This window comes from Eublepharis macularius, chromosome 2 (genome assembly GCF_028583425.1).
Source record: "Eublepharis macularius isolate TG4126 chromosome 2, MPM_Emac_v1.0, whole genome shotgun sequence".
NCBI classification, from domain to species: Eukaryota; Metazoa; Chordata; class Lepidosauria; order Squamata; family Eublepharidae; genus Eublepharis; species Eublepharis macularius.
In genome coordinates this window covers 141,941,294-141,958,876 of record NC_072791.1, presented here as the reverse complement: position 1 = coordinate 141,958,876, position 17,583 = coordinate 141,941,294, and the positions used below count along the sequence as shown (strand labels likewise).

At 47.6% G+C, this 17,583-nt stretch overlaps 1 protein-coding gene across 1 annotated transcript in view; it reads left to right on the top strand.

The window, feature by feature from the left end:
• Positions 1-623: 623 nt before the first annotated feature.
• The window catches only part of LOC129323476 (sodium/hydrogen exchanger 10-like), a 430,138-nt gene continuing 413,178 nt past the window's right edge, over positions 624-17,583 (top strand). The window contains exons 1-3 of the mRNA XM_054970016.1: positions 624-629; positions 1,564-1,689; positions 12,294-12,459. Of these exons, the coding sequence (XP_054825991.1) occupies positions 624-629; positions 1,564-1,689; positions 12,294-12,459 (298 nt within the window). The remainder of the gene's footprint in view (positions 630-1,563; positions 1,690-12,293; positions 12,460-17,583) is intronic.

The following is a 17,583-nucleotide window of genomic DNA, read 5'->3' as shown; positions in this document are numbered from 1 at the left end:
GTTTCAGTACAGTATAGGTACTTTCACAATAGGTCTAGATGAGGTGCACTACACTCACTAAAGTAGCACTAATCCACAGACATATTCCACCCCCCCCCCATTTTTTTTGGTTTTCAAACAATCAACATTTAGCCAAATATCAGAATATTTTAAAAACACAGTTGGACTACCTGCTCTAAAAGCTGACAAGTTGTGGAAATATGTACTCTTATTAAAAAGCCTTATTTAGGTAATGTTATTATTTTTATTATTTATTTTATTTTATTTATGTTATTTATATTCCATTTTGGTCTGCCTCTGGACTGAAATCCTGTTATTATTTTAATTACACTAGTAAGAAGCTTAATTCTTCTTTAAAAATCAAGCAACACTGTTCTTGAAACCCATTAGTAAAGATCAGCCTGTAGCTACAAACACTACCTCTTCCCTTCTTTCTCACTCGTCCTCCCCTATTGCCTGCCCTGAAGAAGTCAGCTAGCCAGTTTTAAAATGGCTGGCACAGCAATTCCTGGATAAACCTGAATAATCCAGATATATTTGGAAATCCAATATTCAGTATACCTGAATACATCTGGATTTATCTGGGCATTTCAAATATACCTGAATAATACTGGTAAGGTATTATGCAGGTATATATTAGGCTTGGGAATACTGAATTGCACACCCCTAGTACCCACCATGACTTCAAGATCTCTTTCTTGATTGGTAACTGACTGTTCACCCTGACCTAGATAGCCCAGGTGAGCCTGATCTTATATCTCAGAAGCAAAGCAGGGTTGGTCTTGGTTAGTAATTGGATTGAGACCTCCAACAAATACCAGGGTTGCAGAGGCAAGCAATTGCAAACCACCTCTGTTAGTCTCTTGCCATGAAAACCCTGCTAGGGGTCACCATAACTCAGCTATGACTTGAGGGCACTCCACCACAACTGCCTGCTCAGGCTCCATTAGTGTATATTTGTAGTAAGGATTTTTTTTCCTTGTAGTGTGCATAATTTTTCAACTAGATATACTGAGCTTTATTAGCCATGTTGTTGCCTGTCACACAATTTGGGGAGATCCTTTCTGAGCTTTTTACAATTTTGTTTTTACTATATTGAGTAATTTAATGTCTGCAAAATGGCCACTCCTACACAGATAGGAGTGTTCTCCCTCCTACACAGATAGAGATCACTTTTCCACAAATTAAGTAGCACTGGTCATAATACAGTTCCTTGGGGTTCTCTTCCACTTCCACTACTTTCCTACAGTGTGGAAATAGTTAATTTACCCGCTGCCGTTTCACCAGATAATTTGTGAAGGCATGCTCTCTTATTCTATGACTTCCAAATTAATTCAGAGTCTTTGGTGAAGGACTGTATCCAAACTTTTTAGTATATAGTGCCTATATAATTTATCTAATATCTGTTGGGTCATTCTTATCTATGCTTGTTTACACCCATTAAGAATTCTAATAAGTTGTTGAGGCATAATCTTTTTGATTATGTGATTGGAAGGGGAAGAAGAATATAGTATTTTACAATATAAACTCACAATACTCTCTGCTCTTTTTTTACGTTGCCAGTTACAAGAGGTGAAGATGCTTGCGAACATAGATCCTAATCTTTTCCTTCATCTGTTTACACCAGTTATAATATTTACAGCTGCATTTGACATGGACTGTTATATATTTCGAAAATCATTTTGGCAGGTAATGTATTTTAAATATTTGTTTATAATTCATACTTTAGTAATATAAACATTTTGACTATGTGTAAGTGATCATTGATAGTCCTTTTTTTGTAGAAAGTGTCACCTTTAAGGGGAGCAGTTTGGAGCAGAGAGTCATGTACTTAACCTTTTCTCCATCTACCAATTCTCTGCTCCAAATCACACAAATAAGAAACAGTTTTTCCCTCTATGGGTGTTGTGTTGTTTGCAAAAGCAGACACGTTTTTGAACTTATGTGAACTTTGGGAACATTTATTTACTTATTTAGATATTTATATGCTACTTTTCTTCCCAATAGGGATCAAGAGTGGCTTACAACATTATTCTCCCCACATCCAGTTTATCCTCACAACAGCAGTGCTGTGAGGTAGGTTAGGCTGAAAGAGAGTGACTGACTCAACGTCACCCAGCAAACTTCCATGGCAGAGTTCAGATTTGACATGGGTCTCCCACATCCTACTCTTACTACTGTAACACACTTGCCTTAATGAATGCTTGCTTCTTGCATAGTGAATTGCTTTTATTTCAGAGATGGTGGTGCTGGGGAACAAGAAAAGATTAAGTGTGTTTAATATATAGGGTTGACAGCTCCAGCTTGGGAAATTCCAAGCAAGGAATACATAAAGCCCAGCATAATCTAGATGTGAGCTTGACAGCCTGGGGAGTGATCTGTAAGGAAGACATGTGTGGGTGGCAGCTTCACCTGTCATGCCGGTCCGTTCCTCTGCCATCCCGCTGGGTATGTCGGGTCTTTCCCTAGGCCTCAGAGTTGCAGAGGGGAGGAGGTTGTGCCATCTGGTTCCTCCTTCTATCCGTTGCGCCGTAACACTCCTCCAGCCAAATCACACCCGCCTTCTCACCAGCCTCACTGGGAGAACTCCTTTTTAAATAACCCTGATCCCTCCTCCCTCTTAGGGGCTCCCAATCCCCCGTGCCATCTTGCCCTCCTCCTGTATCTTCCTGAGGAGTGTGGGGCATGACAGGCTGAATGCCTGTCGCTTAGTTTCTGTGGAGCCCTCCTCCTGGCCCAGCATCCAATGGACTTTCTCCAGGGTGACTCGAGCCCCACCTTTCACCCACTCTCAGGCCTGTGGCATTGAGTGTGGCTGTTTCCTGGCTGCAGAAATGCCAGCCACGAGCCAGGTCAGATCCCCTTGGGCAGGGGCGGGGGTTTATTACAGTGGGGGTGGAGCTCTATTGTCTGGGGTCCACAGCCCAGCCCCTGGACTTACCTGGAGAGAAGGACAGGAGACCCCCAGGAGACGACCGCCCAGCAGCAGCAACAGGCAGTTATAAGGGGTGGAGCAGTCACGGCACCCCAGCAGTAGGGTCAGGGGGCCCAGAGGCTCCAGAGAAGGCAACACAGCCAGCAGCAGGTGTGGAAGAGGAAGAGCCAGAAGGCGAAGCCAGCCAGAGAAGGGCAGCCATGCCCAGCATCAAGGGACAGGCAGCCCAGATGCCGGCTGGGGCGGCACTTCGTGAGCAGAGGCAGAGACTGCCAAGGTGCATCACCTGGAAAGGTCCTGCTAGCCCTGTCCTGCACGAAAGACTGAAGAAGGGGGGAGGAAGAAAAGGAGGCACGCCTGGAGGAAGCCTCAGCTGGGACACATTCACATTCAGCCCCACCCTGCTAGTGAGGCAAGGGAGGCCAGGAGGGATTAGTGAAAGAGAAGGAACACCTGAGAGCAGACACAGCTGGGCAGCATCAGGAGAAGGAATGAGCTTGGAAGGAAGGGCAGAGGTAACTAAAGGGAACCCTATAAAAGCTGACTCGGGAGAAAGTTCATGGTGGGTTGAGTAGGAGTGATGGAGTGGAGTTGGAGTGGAGCAGAACGAGAGCCTGAGAAGAGGCGAAGAGGAAAGTTGATGGAGGAGGAGATGATGGAGATCAAAGGTGATGAGTGGGGCAGGTTGAGCAGGCCAGTGAGTGAACTGAGAGGGATTCTGGGTGAGGTATACCACCCCTCCTTCCACAGAGCAGGGTCCTGCAGCATCCCTGACACCCCTTTGACATCAGTGCCGGACAGACTGGCACCCCGCCCAGCCGCCGCTGCCGCAAGCCCTGAGAAGTTGGTGGCTTGTACGGGGAGCTTCGTTCAGATGCAGACACTGATCGCAGGGGCATGTCCCAGGGCCGCGGGCCAGGAAAACTTTGGACCATGGCTGGAGGAGCGCCTGGAGGAGATGTGGAGGAAGCTGGCAGCCTTCCACCAAGCCACTCAGGCGGAGCTGGCGCGAGAGGTAGAGCAGTCGAGCCAGGCCCGTGCGCCAGGGGCCAGCTTGCTGGCAGAGTGTGCGTTGGCCTGGGAGGTAACCCGGCCGGCCCCCCCAGCCCTCAAGGGGGCACTGAGCCTGTGCGCCCCGGTGAGGATATCCCGGCAGCACCTGCAGGCGCTATTGGACTCGGGAAGCGTGATCTCGATGATCCGTGCCCACCTCATCCTACCGGGCACCTGGATACATCGCTGGACCTCGGTGGCGTGTGTGTCGGGTCACGCCCAGCAGTGGCCCCTCGTATGGGTTACGGTGGAGTACCTGGGGACCGCCCACAGCACAGAAGTTGCCAAGTTAGCCCACTTACCCCACCTGATGCTTCTGGTGTGGGATACCCCGGAGTTTGCCCGGCTGTTCCAGGGGGCTCTGGAGAGGCTGGCAGGCCCGCAAGTGGCGGCAGCGCTACAGGAGGAAGCCAACCTGGGAGAAGGACCCAGCTCTGGGCCCGCATTAGAACCCCCCAGGCTGGAGCCCCAGCGGCCCTCCACCGGACTGCACGTACCCCACCACCCAAGATTTGGATGAGTCCCTACAGCGCTTGCTTCTCGAGCAAGCCCTGACCAAGCCCCTGCATGGGAAGAGGGGCAGGTGTGGGATGAACGGCGAGCCCAGCGGCTCCGGTAAGTGTTCACCTCCGCTTACCACCCCCAGACAGATGAGTTAGCCGAGCGTCTGAACCAAACAGTCAAGTAGGCCCTCAAGAAGATGGTGCATGACAGACCCCACCAGTGGGACTTCTATGTCGACCCCCTTATGTTTGCCTTGCGGGAGGCCCCCCAGGCCTCGACAGGTTTCAGCGCGTCTGAGCTGCTATACGGGCGCAAACCGCGGGGGCTGCTCTCCAGCTTGGAGAAGCGATGGAGACCCCAGGCCGATGGCCCTGCCCCACCCGTGAGAGAATATGTCCAACAGCTGCGGGAGCGAGTGCAGCGATCCCAGACGGAGGCCGCCCAGCGCCTGACCCACGCTCAGGCCAAACAGAAGGTCAGTTATGACCAGGGTATGTGATTAAGGACTTTCCAGCTGGGGGAGAAGGTTCTTGTCCACCACACGGTCTTCCCCAGGGAGGAGGGGGACCCCTGGTGATGTTCGTATGTAGTGACCAGGATGCTAGGACCTCTCACCTATGAGGTCCAGTGCGGCAGGAGGCGAGGAGCCAAGAAGACCCTCCACGTGAACCTCCTGAAGGCCTGGCATGAACGGCCCCCACCAGAATGCCACTTGGCCCCCGACCCCTTCGAACTCCCAGGGGGTGAACTGCCCTGGTCCTCAATGGCTCCGGAGGAGGAGGCCCTGCAGATCGACCCGGCCTTAACGCCCCAGCAAGCGGCCCAACTAGCCACCCTCTGTGAGAAGGCCCAGGGGGTGTTCTCTCGGCGGCCCAGAGTGACTGGCAGGCCCGCAAGTGGAGAGAGCCTTCTAGAGTACGCCATCCCTACGGAGCCCGGCCAAACAGCACGGGCCACCTGGAGGCCAGTGCCCCGGAAGCAGTGGGATGCTGTGGAAAGAGAGGCTGAGGAGATGCTGTGGTTCGGCATCATATATCCCTCACTGAGCGCGTGGCAGAGCCCAATAGTGCTAGTGCCGAAACTGGATGGCTCCACCCGCTTCTGCGTGGACTACCGAGAGCTCAACCGCGTAGCCCGGTTCTACATCTACCCCATGCCGTGGACCAATGTGCTGGTCGACCACTTGGGGGCTGCTCGCTTCCTGTTGGCCATGGACCTGACTAAAGGATACTGGCAGGTCCCGGTGCAGGCCAAAGACTGGGAGAAGACAGCCTTTGTGACCCCCGGGGTCTTTTTCAGTTCAGGCAAATGCCCTTTGTCCTCCACGGGGCAGCCGCCACGTTCCAGCGTTTAGTGAATCGGGTCCTACTTTGACAACATTATTATCTTTAGCCCCAGTTGGGAGGAGCATCTGCGGCACCTGGACCTCGTTCACCGGGCCCTCCGGGAGGCCAGCCTCCGGGCCAACCCGAAGAAGAGCAGGCTAGGGTTCCAGGAGCTGCAGTGTTTGGGCTCCGTTGTAGGCGGGGGCAGGCTCTGCCCCCCTCCTGATAAGGTGACATCCCTTGCAGATATCCCCCGGCCCAACACAAAGAAGCAGGTGCGCCGTTTCCTGGGTCTGTTGGGTTACTATGGGAGGATCATACCCCACTTCGCGTCCAGGGCAGCTCCGCTGACAGACCGCCTCAAGAAGGGGATGAGGAGCCGCGTAGATTGGAACCCTGCGAGAGACAGTGCCTTCCGGGACTTGAAGACAGCCCTGTCCCATAGTACCACCCAATGCAACCCTGACTTCAACAAGCCCTTCATCCTGGCTACGGACACTTCCAAGACCGGCTTCGGAGCTGTCCTAATGCAAGAGAAAGACGGAGCTCCTGTACCCATCCTCTTCCTGAGCCGCAAGTTGCAACCCCCAGAGCAGCGTTATGCCACCGTGGAAAGGGAGGCACTAGCGGTCAAGTGGGCTGTAGGGACGCTGAAATATTACCTAACCAACAACCCCTTTACCCTGGTGAATGACCACGACCCCTTGCATTGGCTACACACGATGAAGGACCATAACCCGAGGATCTTGAGGTTGTACCTCTCCCTACTTCCCTTCCAATTCTCCGTCAAATACTGGGCAGTCTTGCAGCACTTGGATGCAGACTTTATGTCCCAGCTGTTTGAACTGGACCCGGCTGAACCGATGTCTAGGCTAAGGGGTGTGTGTGTCCGGGGTCCACAGCCCAGCCCCTGGACTTACCTGGAGAGAAGGACGGGAGACCCCCCGGGAGACTACTGCCCAGAAGCGGCAACAGGCAGTTGTAAGGGGTGGAGCAGATAACACAACTCACTTCACATCAGAGAATCACCCAAACACAATTGCTGTCAAAAAGGTGATGTGAGTTGTGTTATTTTGTGTAGTAGACTGCTTTCATGCCTTGTTGTGCCATCCTACTGTGTTACCCAAAGCAGTTAAAGAAATAAAGTGTTTTTGACAACAATTGTGTTTTGGGTGATTCTTTAATGTGAAGTGAGTTGTGTTATTTTTGTGTAAGATACTGCTGGCATGCCCTTTGGTGTGCCCCCCTGCTGTGTAACCTACAGCTGTTAAAGAAATAAAGTGTTTTTGACAGGAATTGTGTTTTTGTGATTCTCTGATGTTAAGTGAGTTGTGTTATTTTTCTGTGTGGGGGACTGCTGGTGTAATGTGTCACAATGCTTTGCCTTTGAAAGTGAGAAAATATTTTTTTCAAAACTTTATTCAGTGTGTGTTTCTGTTTTATTCTTTGTTGTGCTGTTGGTTCCCATCATAGGGAACAATGGGGCTGGCTGGCCAGCCATCTCTGTAGGTGGTGGGGGAATTTGGGGGAGGGTGTCTGTGGTTCAGGTGCTCTTTCACAGGGACAAGCTCGCACTCAGGAGTGTGCCCACCATTGTGGCACCCCTGGACTGTGCATAATTGCCCTGGGAAAGAGAGTTTAGAAGTTCCCATCACAGGGAACAATGGGGGACGGCTGACCAGCCTGCTCCTGGGGTAGTGGCCGGTGTGGAAATGTTGGGGAGGGTGTCTTTGGGTCAGTGTGGGGCTGTGGGGGTGGATTTAAAAGGGGGACTGTGCTTGTGGCCGTAGATGCCACATTTTGTGGGTTCCTGCTGTGGGAGATTTTCCCATAACAGGAATCAATAGAAAGTGGCTGGCCACAGGACAGGGGAGGTTAGGTTTTGGGGAGGGTGTGTGTGGTATTTGGCAGTTTGGGTGCAGGTGGACTGTGGCTGTGTCCATTGGCAGCCCCAATCCCATGTGTTTCTGCGGTGTGGAAGTCTTCCACACAGTAGAAAGACAAAGTGGTGTGGCAGGAGAACCACCTTTGGGGGGACATAAAATGGCCCCCCAAAGTGGGATCTGGTTGAGCTTTGGTGGAGGGTGGAAGGACAGGTAGTAGATGGGCCCCTGATGTTTGGGGGCATTTTGCATGCAAAATGCCACCCCTAGCCAGACAAGCCTCTCTTATTTCCCCCATAGGGAATAGTGGAGTGGAGGTGGATAGGGGCACCTTCTTTGGGAGGCCATAAAATGGCCCCCCAAAGTGGAATCTGCCTGAAACTTGGTGGAGGGTGGGAGAACAGGTGGGAACAGGTCCCCTGAAAGTTGGGTTTATTTTGCTTGCAAAATGCCACCCCAAGCCACCTAGAAAGAGGACTTGTTTTCCCCATAGAGAACCATGGAGAGTGTAGGAGGATGGGGGCACCTTGTTTGGGGGGGCATAACATGGTCACCCAAAGTCCAATCTTTCTGAAACTTGGGTGGTAGTTAGAGGAGAGTTTGGAGAAGGTCTCCACCAAGTTTGGTGTGATTCGGACAGAAAATGGCCCCCTCAGACTCCCAGAAAGCTGGGAGAAGATTTTCTCATTGAAAACAATAGCCAAATCGTTTTGGCAATCTGTTTTGGTATTACTGAAATTTTTCAGTATTCAGAAAAAGTTTCGGTAATACTGAAAAAAACCGAAACAGCCCTCATTAGGTAACTTTAACCTAATTAGAATACCAAATTGCACACCCCTACACTTATCCTCTGCCTATCACCCCCAGTCTGATGGGCAGACCGAACACACCAACGCCACACTGGAACAGTACCTTCAGTGCTATGTGAACTACCAGCAGGATGACTGGGTGGACTTCTTGCCTCTCACCAAGTTCGCTTATAACTACTCCACCCATGCCTCAACCAAACAGACACCGTTCACGGCCACCCATGGCTACCACCCTCTCTACTTTCCCCTAGTTGTGCCTAGCTTCCTGGTCCCCTTGGCAGATGGCTTCCTTCAGGAGCCGCAGGCGCTACACCAAGTGCTCCGGGAACAATTGGACAAAGCCAAACAGGCCTACAAAGTGGCTGCAGACCGACACAGCAGGGCTGGGGAACCCTTGAAAGTAGGAGATTTGGTCTGGCTGTCCACCCAACACCTCTGAACGCGCCGTCACGCAAGTTGGACGCTCAATTTATTGGGCTGTACAATGTAATGGAGCAGGTCAGTCCAGTGGCCTTCCGACGACCTCCCCCAACAGTCCAAATCCACCCGGTGTTTCACCGGTACTTGCTCACAGCCATGGCACCCCCTTACCTGCTCCGTGATAGAGCCCCGCCGCCACCTCCGGTCCTGGTGGATGGACAACAGGAGTTTGAGGTGGCCCGCATCCTTGATTCCCGCCGGTACCATGGCCAGCTCCAGTACTTGGTAGAGTGGAAGGGGTATGGACCTGACGATCGGTCCTGGGAGCCGGCCGAGAACCTGCATCTGCACCTACTCCTACAGGACTTTCACCAGGCTTAACTCCTGAAACTAAGCCCCATAAGGTGCCCCCCAGGGGAGGCCTTGGGAGCAGGGATGGTGTCATGACACAGCCCCGGACCAAGCTCTTGCCACCCGCCAGTGAGTCGTCGGAGGAGGAGGACTGTGTTGGGCAGGCAAATCCAGCCCCAGAATCGGTGGAACCGGAAGTGGGGGATGAAGAGGCACCAGGAGAGCCGGCCATGCAGCAGTCAGAGGTACAGCCCATGCCCCCCAGGGAAGACGCTGGGGCCAAGGCAAAGCACAAACAACACCGGCCGCTAGTCGGGGGGGAGCCATCAGAGCCAGCAGCCTGGAGGAAGGGCAAAGCGCGGGAGGTGGTTTGGCAATGGCGCTGCAGCGCACAACTACAAGTGCAGAGGCGGCTGGAGCTGATTCAGGATGACAAGGCAGGGCAATCAATGGATGACAAAACACCTGGCCCATCTGCCTCTTAAACAAGGTGGAGTATGAGAACAGATGCTGAATTCAGAGCAGCGTGGAAATAACCTCAGTCGTCATCCACTCTGCAACCGGAGCCTCGCGCCTGGAAACCTTCCCACCTCCTTTGAACCTTGTTCCCTCCCTTGGACTGATTCCTGGACTTCAACCTCAGCATGCTTTTGGACCCAACACCTGCCTGACCCTTGTTTGGACTGCCTTGACTGGATTTGATCTGGACTGTTAACTTTGAACTTCGCCTGAACGGACATTGTAACAGCTAGCCCTCGCCTAGGTGAGCAACCTTGCCCAGCCTCAGCCTGCGCCCAAGCGCTGTGTTGGGGCACGACACCTCCACATTGAGAATGATAACCTTATTAAACCAACTACAAACCCTGGTTTCAAGTCCTGGTTTGATGGTCTCTAAATGATGTGACTTATGTTCAAATAGTAACAATAACTGTAAGTGAATTAGGAAAGGACAAGTGAGGAGATCCACAAGGACTTGGAGGAAGGAGAGGCTTTGTTGGTACCTGCTTTCCACCCAGTTTGCTTTTACAGGTAGAAAAGGGCTGTGGGGAGCAGGCTGTTCATCTTACTGTCTGAGATACATGTATCCTGGGCAGACGTGAAAAATGTAGTCAGAGAACCAGTCTACCTCCCCACAGCTCTTTAGTATCTGTAAAAATGCTCTGGATAGAAAACTGACAAAGCATCTCCTTCCTCTGTGTGTGCTCACAAGTCCACCCCCACAAGACTATTTTGAAGGTGAGAATGGTTAACGTGTAAAATGTGACTTCTGTTGGGATTTCCCGCCCATTAAACACAAGTTTAGCCTACGTGTTATTAGGCTCTCACTTTGTTCTCTTCCTTTACATCCTCTTTAAGTTCCAGGGCTTCTTTTATGTAAGTGTAGACACAAAAACATTTCATAGACACTTACCTTAGGAAGATTTAGTGGGAAACATGGGAGAAAGGATTGGTTCAGGAAATTTAAAGAAAGAAGGAGGAGAGGATAGAGAGGGAGAAACATGGAATGGAACAAAATGCCAAGGCAGTAAAGAAGTACACCTAATATATTAATAATTGACTGCCCATCACCAGGGGCACTCATTTTGATCCAAATAATCTTGAAAGTCCATTTGATTAGAACTTCTCATACTTCCATAGCCATTGACCCAGGTGGTATCTGGTCAAGTTGTATCCAGCTGTAGAATATATTTTGGGTGTTACACAATGTTTGTAGTTGCTAGGAGGGAAGGATAGGGTTTTGTCTAGGATTTCATCCCTCTAAAGCAGAATGTGGGGTTAGTAAGTCTCTTATCCCAAATTGTGTCATGCTGCGTTTTGCAGAGGTAACAAAAGTGTATTATTTCCCTATCTGTTCAACCTTCATGTAGAACATATCATAAGAAAAGATAGATTTAGAAGGTGGAATGGAAATTGGTGGAAAGAACATAAACAATTTGAGATATGTGGATGATACCACATTACTGGCAGAAAATAGTGAAGACTTGAAATGACTACTAATGAAGGTCAAAGGAGAAAGCACCAAAGCAGGATTACAGCTGCTCATCAAGACGTCAAAAATAATGACTACTGAGGAATTAAAACAATTTTAAGGTTGACAATGAAGAAATTGCAGTTGTTCAAAATTTTCTATTCCTTGACTCCATCATCAACCAAAAGGAATACTGCAAAAGGGAGAAATCAGAAGGAGACTGAGTCTTGGAAGGGCATCCATGAAGGATCTAGAAAAGATCTTTAAGGATAAGGATTTGCTAGTAGGACCAAGATCAAGATAATCCATGCTATGATATTTCCTATTAATATGTATAAATGTGAAAGTTAGACAGTGAAGAAAGCTGACAGAAAGAAAATTGATTCATTTGAAAGGTGGTGCTTGAGGAGAGTTTTGCAGATTCCATGGACTGCCAAAAAGACAGATAATTGGGTTCTATATCAAATCCAACCTGAATTCTCCCTAGAAGCTAAAATGACAAAAATGAGGCTATTGTACTGTGGTCACATCATGAGAAGACAAGACTCTCTGGAAAAGTCTATAATGCTAGGAAAAATTGAAGGCAGTAGGAAAAGAAGAGGACCCAGAATGAGATGGCTTGACTCAATAAAAGAAGCCACATTCTCCAGTTTGCAATATTTGAGCAAGTTTGTTAATAATAGGGCGTTTTTGTGCTCTTTCATTCATAGGGTTGTTGTAAGTCAGAAGCGTCTTGATGGCACATAAACACACACACACAACTGATAGAGTTGCTTCCAACAGGGGTGATTTTCATACTTTCAGTAAACCACTCGAGTTGTATGAAGCCAAATGTCGAGGAATTTCTGCTCTAATTTTTATATTACAGCTTTTATATTTAAATTAGTGTTAGCTGATCTTATGCTATAAATATCAATATGCCATTAAAACTCCACTGCTATCCACCTTAATTTAATGTAAGTTTATATGTTGAACAATTCTGAGGTAATATAACATGTAGGACTATTTTAACTTCAGTAGCATATTCACAATTTGTCTTTATAGGTGTTGGTCCTGGCAATTCCTGGATTTTTGATGAATTGTGCTTTCATTGGAGTATTAACTTATAAAATCAATAGGTATGGCTGGAACTGGGATACTAGCATGTTGTTTGGAATAATACTTAGTACAACAGACCCTATCCTTTCTGTGGCTTCTGTAAAAAACATAGGTAGGTATGATTCTATAATGATTTTCTTATATAATTCTGAATTAAACAAGAGCCCACTGTAGTTATGTTTTTTAAAGTAATGTGTGCTGTGAAGTGGAAAGCATTATTCTGTTCTGGAATATGGTGTCAGTAAAGATGGATGATGTGTAGCAAAGTAACAATATCTAAGCAAATAGTTTGTTGGCAACTGGTTGATCCATCTAAGTGGATAATACCAGCAAACACGGGAGAGCAGGAAGTCATGAACGTTCTATCTTGCCTCACCCCCAGAAAATTAATCCCCCAGGAAAAAATTTTTATTATTTACTTATTTATTTTATTCATTTATGTCATTTATAGTCCACCTTTCTCACTGAGACTCAAGGCAGATTACACAATATGAGATTAGTACAATCCGTATCAAGTACATTTCCATACTGTATCAAGGACATTTCCATAAACAATGCCATAGGATAAATAGATACAAGTTTAAAAGACATAGTGTTAGCAAGAATCCAATACAAAGTAGAAGAAAATACTGAAACAGAACATAATCACTTCTAGGATTCACATTAGACAACATAAAGCAAACATAAAGCACAAGTAGTACATAGGAGTACATATTTAAAGCAACTGATAATATGTAAGGCAACAGTGGTGAAATCTACGGACCCTAACTCATTAGTGAAGCATCTGAGACCCCTTCCATACAATACAGCCCTCCTATTTGAGTAAAAAGCCCTTTTTGAATAATTCAGTTTTGCATCGTTTGCGGAAAGCCAGTAGAGTAGGGGCTCTCCTGACCTCCTCAGGCAGGTCGTTCCACAGGGGAGAGGCCACCACAGAGAACGGGCTGCTGTTGATTTCACTTATGTACAGCCTGGCACCTGCAGGAGACCCTGTTCAGATGAGCGAAGCTGCCGTGGAGGAACATAGGGAGGGAGGCAGTCCCGTAGGTATGCTGGACCAAGGCCATGAAGAGCTTTGTATGTAATAACCAATACCTTGAACTGAACACGGTAACTGATAGGTAGCCAATGGAGTGACTGTAGGATGAGAGTGATGCTCCTGCTCACTTCTGATAACAGTCGAGCTGCAGCATTTTGCACTAATTGGAGCCTTCTAGTTAGCTTAGATGGGAGACCTGTGTATAATGCATTACAATAGTCAAGCCTTGATGTTACCATAGCATGGATCCAGGTGGCCAGGTTGGCCATGTCGAGATAAGAAGCCATCTTCCAGGCTAGAGTGAGGTTGTAGAAAACATTTTTTGTGGCTGCTTTAACTTGTTTTTCTAGTAGTAGCACTGGATCCAGTATAATTCCTGGGCTTTTAACCGAGTCATTAAGGGTCAGACAAACTCCATCGAAAGTGGGAAGTACAATATCCTTCAAGATCTCTGCTTTCCCAATAAGCATCACTTCAGTCTTGTCTGGGTTCAATTTCAGTTTGTTGTTTTTCAACCATTTCACCACGGCTGTCAGGCAGCGATCTATGATTTCTACTGCATCCTGTGGGGACCTAGATAGCAAGATATAGAGCTGGGTGTCATCTGCATATTGGTGACATCCAACACCTAGCTGCAAATGAGTTCTCCTAAAGGCTTTATGTAGAGGTTGAATAACATGGGAGATAAGATTGCGCCCTGCGAAACCCCGCAAGATAGTTCCCATTCAGGAGATAGCTGATCTCCAACAGCCAGCCTTTGAGTCCATTCCATGAGAAACAATTTAAACGAGTCCAGGGCACATCCTCTGATGCCCACTTCTGTTTCTAGGCACCTCAACAGGATGGCATAGTCTACTGTGTCAAAGGCTGCAGATAGATCCAGGAGGAGCAATAAGGAGGCATAGCCTTTGTTTATATTCACACGGATATCATCCACCCACTAATGTTACTAGTGCTGTCTCTGTTCCATGCCCTGGGCTGAATTCTGACTGGAAAGGGTCCAGAGCTCTAGAGTTATCCAAGAAGTTCTGGAATTGGTCCGCTACTGCTCTCTCAATCACTTTGCCCAGAAAGTGCAGATTGGAGACTGGGCGATAATTAATTCCCAGGCTAGGGTTACAGGATCTACATGGAGTTGTAGCTGTGTATGTTGGTGGATTAGAATTAGGAGGAGGCGAAATTGCCCTTCTTGCCTCTTCTGTCAACGAACTTCTGATGAAAGAGATTTTGGTGCCTTTTCTGTCCTCTGTTCAGCTCACTGACCCAAGTCACTCTTACTTCATGTGTGTTCCACCGTCCTAGGAATCAAGTTTCCCATGGTCAGAAGTAGCTCCTGGGGGGTGGAGGTGGGGGGAAGCAAGGAAGAGCTCTGATTCTTCTGTGGACAAATCCCAGAATCCAGTTCATGATCCTTCATGTCTTCAAAATGGAAGATTTGCCACATGTATTGTTCAGTCAGAGTCAGATGCCTACATTTAAGGTATATTTGTTATGCTTTTAAAATAAAAAATAAAGATAAAATATATTACGCTGGACTGTCAAATATAAATAGCAGTATTTGGTGGTAGAACTAAAATTTGAAAATAGTGATTTACTAAGGACAAGAAGCATAGCATGGGAAACTTTTAAGGCCTGTACAACTTGTGCCCCAGCAAGCTGAATGCAGCCTCCTATTAGCCAAATATGACCCAGCAGTTCAGTAAATCCATGTTTTTCTATTTCTTTGGGACTTCAAAAATTAAGTGGACTGTCAAGCACCCATAAGGCCACAGTTGTTGATTGGCAAGTTGTATTAACTTGCTGGTTACAAGTTGTGCAGACCATCTTATACTCATAAGTTCATCGCTGTGGCTTCTGTGCAGGCACACATGGGATCTGCACATGCACTGGCCAGCTACGGACATTTCAAAGTTCTTAGAGGTGCAAGATGCTCAGCTGTCCTTTTCATGCACTTTTTTTCACCAGGCGTTGCTTCAAATGATGTGCAAGTGGCTCCATCTCTCAGTTCTTCTTTTGTCACCTCTGAAGAAGGGCATCTCCAGCTCTTCTCTTTGGTTCCAGTCTTCAAATGTTGACTGTGTCAGAGTCTGTTGTTCTAGAGAAATGCAACCTGAGTAACGCCATACTTATTTCTGTAGTTGTTTAGTCTTCCTCTCTCTCTAGGCCCATGGGATGCCAAGAGCCGTTTCCATGGGAGAGGATACTGCATCTTATCTGTTCTCTGCTGGCCAGCATTCCCACTGAGAAGTTTCCTGCTATGTGAACTCGGGGGGAGGCTGGGCTCTGAGGGTTTGATGTGTAACAACTTCTGTTTTGTATCTCATTCCTAATAAAGTTTTGCTCAGCCAGGATCTGCTTGGTCCTGGAATGTGGACACCTGGGCCTGAATGCTGTCTTTCTAATAAAGCCTTTTGAAATCAAAAGACCTTGTCTTCTTGCAGAAGGGAGGAAGGCAGACTTTAGCCAACTGGAATGCCATAGTCTGACAGACTGTGGCCTTTGGATCCATGGTGTTGAGGGCATACTTCAAGAAGTATTCCCATTGTGGAACAAAGATGGCCCATATAGCGGTTTCTGACAAGCCCGCCTAGGTCCCCAGGGGGGCTGCTGGTCACCTGCAGGTGTTAAAAGGCAAAGTTCCAAAAGGAGTGCCAAGTGAAGCCTCACTGCCAGGGTGGAAAACTTCCACCAACCTCTATTAACTAAATCAAAAGGCACCAAGAGGCAAATTCCCAGACCTACCAGGTTTTAAACAGGAAATCAGCCCTACAAGGTAGGTACTCAGCAGGTTGAGTCCAGAAACAAACTACCAGGGTAGCTTGTGGCAAAATGGCCAAAGATTTATTTATTTATTTATTTATTTATTCAATTTATATACCGCCCATCCCCAGGGGCTCTGGGCGGTGATCTGGATTTAGACTGAAGTCACAACTTTCAATCACACCAAATTAAGAAAAGGAATTTTTAAAAGAAAACTGTAAAAGCTAACAAAATAAACATAGAAGTATATGGAGAAGCACAAAACAACAGACTATTTAAGCTAGGTTATATTTATTAGAAGTCCCTGAACTTGTTCCAGATGTTTGAAAGGGAGCTTTAGCTCTTAAGTGTCAGACTGTGGCTAGATAAGGTACTCTCTGCAAGATTCCCTTTAGAAGCAAGAATAAGTCCAATGTCTAGCAAAGGAAGTTTTATTGCAGAAAAGGTCCATTATAGTCCACTGTCCTGAATAGGAGACTCAGGATGGTACATGATCATTGTTACCAATGAAGAGCAAGCATAGGATACAGAGTAACAATACCCATCTGGAACAGCCTCCCCCCACAGTTCTCAAAACAACATCTTTCAGTCCTGGGAAGCTGCTCTCCTTCAAGGCCAATGCCTGGTGGAACGGTGTTAGACAAAACAGTTCTCTGGTGGGAATGCTGCCTGGGAACTGGTGCACCTGAGGAGAAAATACTTAAACACTAAAAGCATTAGAAAATGGAGTCAGTATGGTTAAGATATATACTGGACCTGACATTTCTGCCCCCCTTAAAATAGATCCCCCCCTGGTTTATATGGGTAGCGAGTATGAAAAGCTTTGGTCAATCTAGGAGCATGAACATGTGCAGAGTTCACCCATTCATCGTAACCAGAATCAAAGTCCTTCCACCTAATGAGGTAAAAAAGCTGATTTCTCTTGATTTTAGAGTCCAAAATTTGTTGTACCTCATAGTGTATTTGGTCGTCAATTAAAGTTGGAATGGGTGGAGCTTTGATATGCCATTTGTTGTCGGTGGGAGCTTTCTTCAAAAGGCTGACATGGAATGTATCATGCACATGGCGAAGGTTTTTGGGCAATGTTACAGCAACAGTCACTTTATTTATTACCTTGCGCACAGGAAAAGGTCCTAGGAATTTCAGAGCGAGTTTGCGGCTTGTCTGAGCTAGCTTTAGGTTCTTTGTGGAAATATACACATGGTCTCCTGGTTGTAATTCCCATTCGGCCACACGATGGCGATCTGCGTACTTTTTGTAATCCAGTTTGGCTTTTTCAAGGTGTCTCTTAATGATAGTCCATTGCTGCACCGCCTCCCCCCACCATGAGGATACATCTGGCAATTTAGAGGAATGGAGAGGGGGTGCGTCCAAAGGGAAGGGATTGAAGTGAGCCCCATATACAATTTTGAAGGGGGCTTCTCCCGTTGAAGCGTG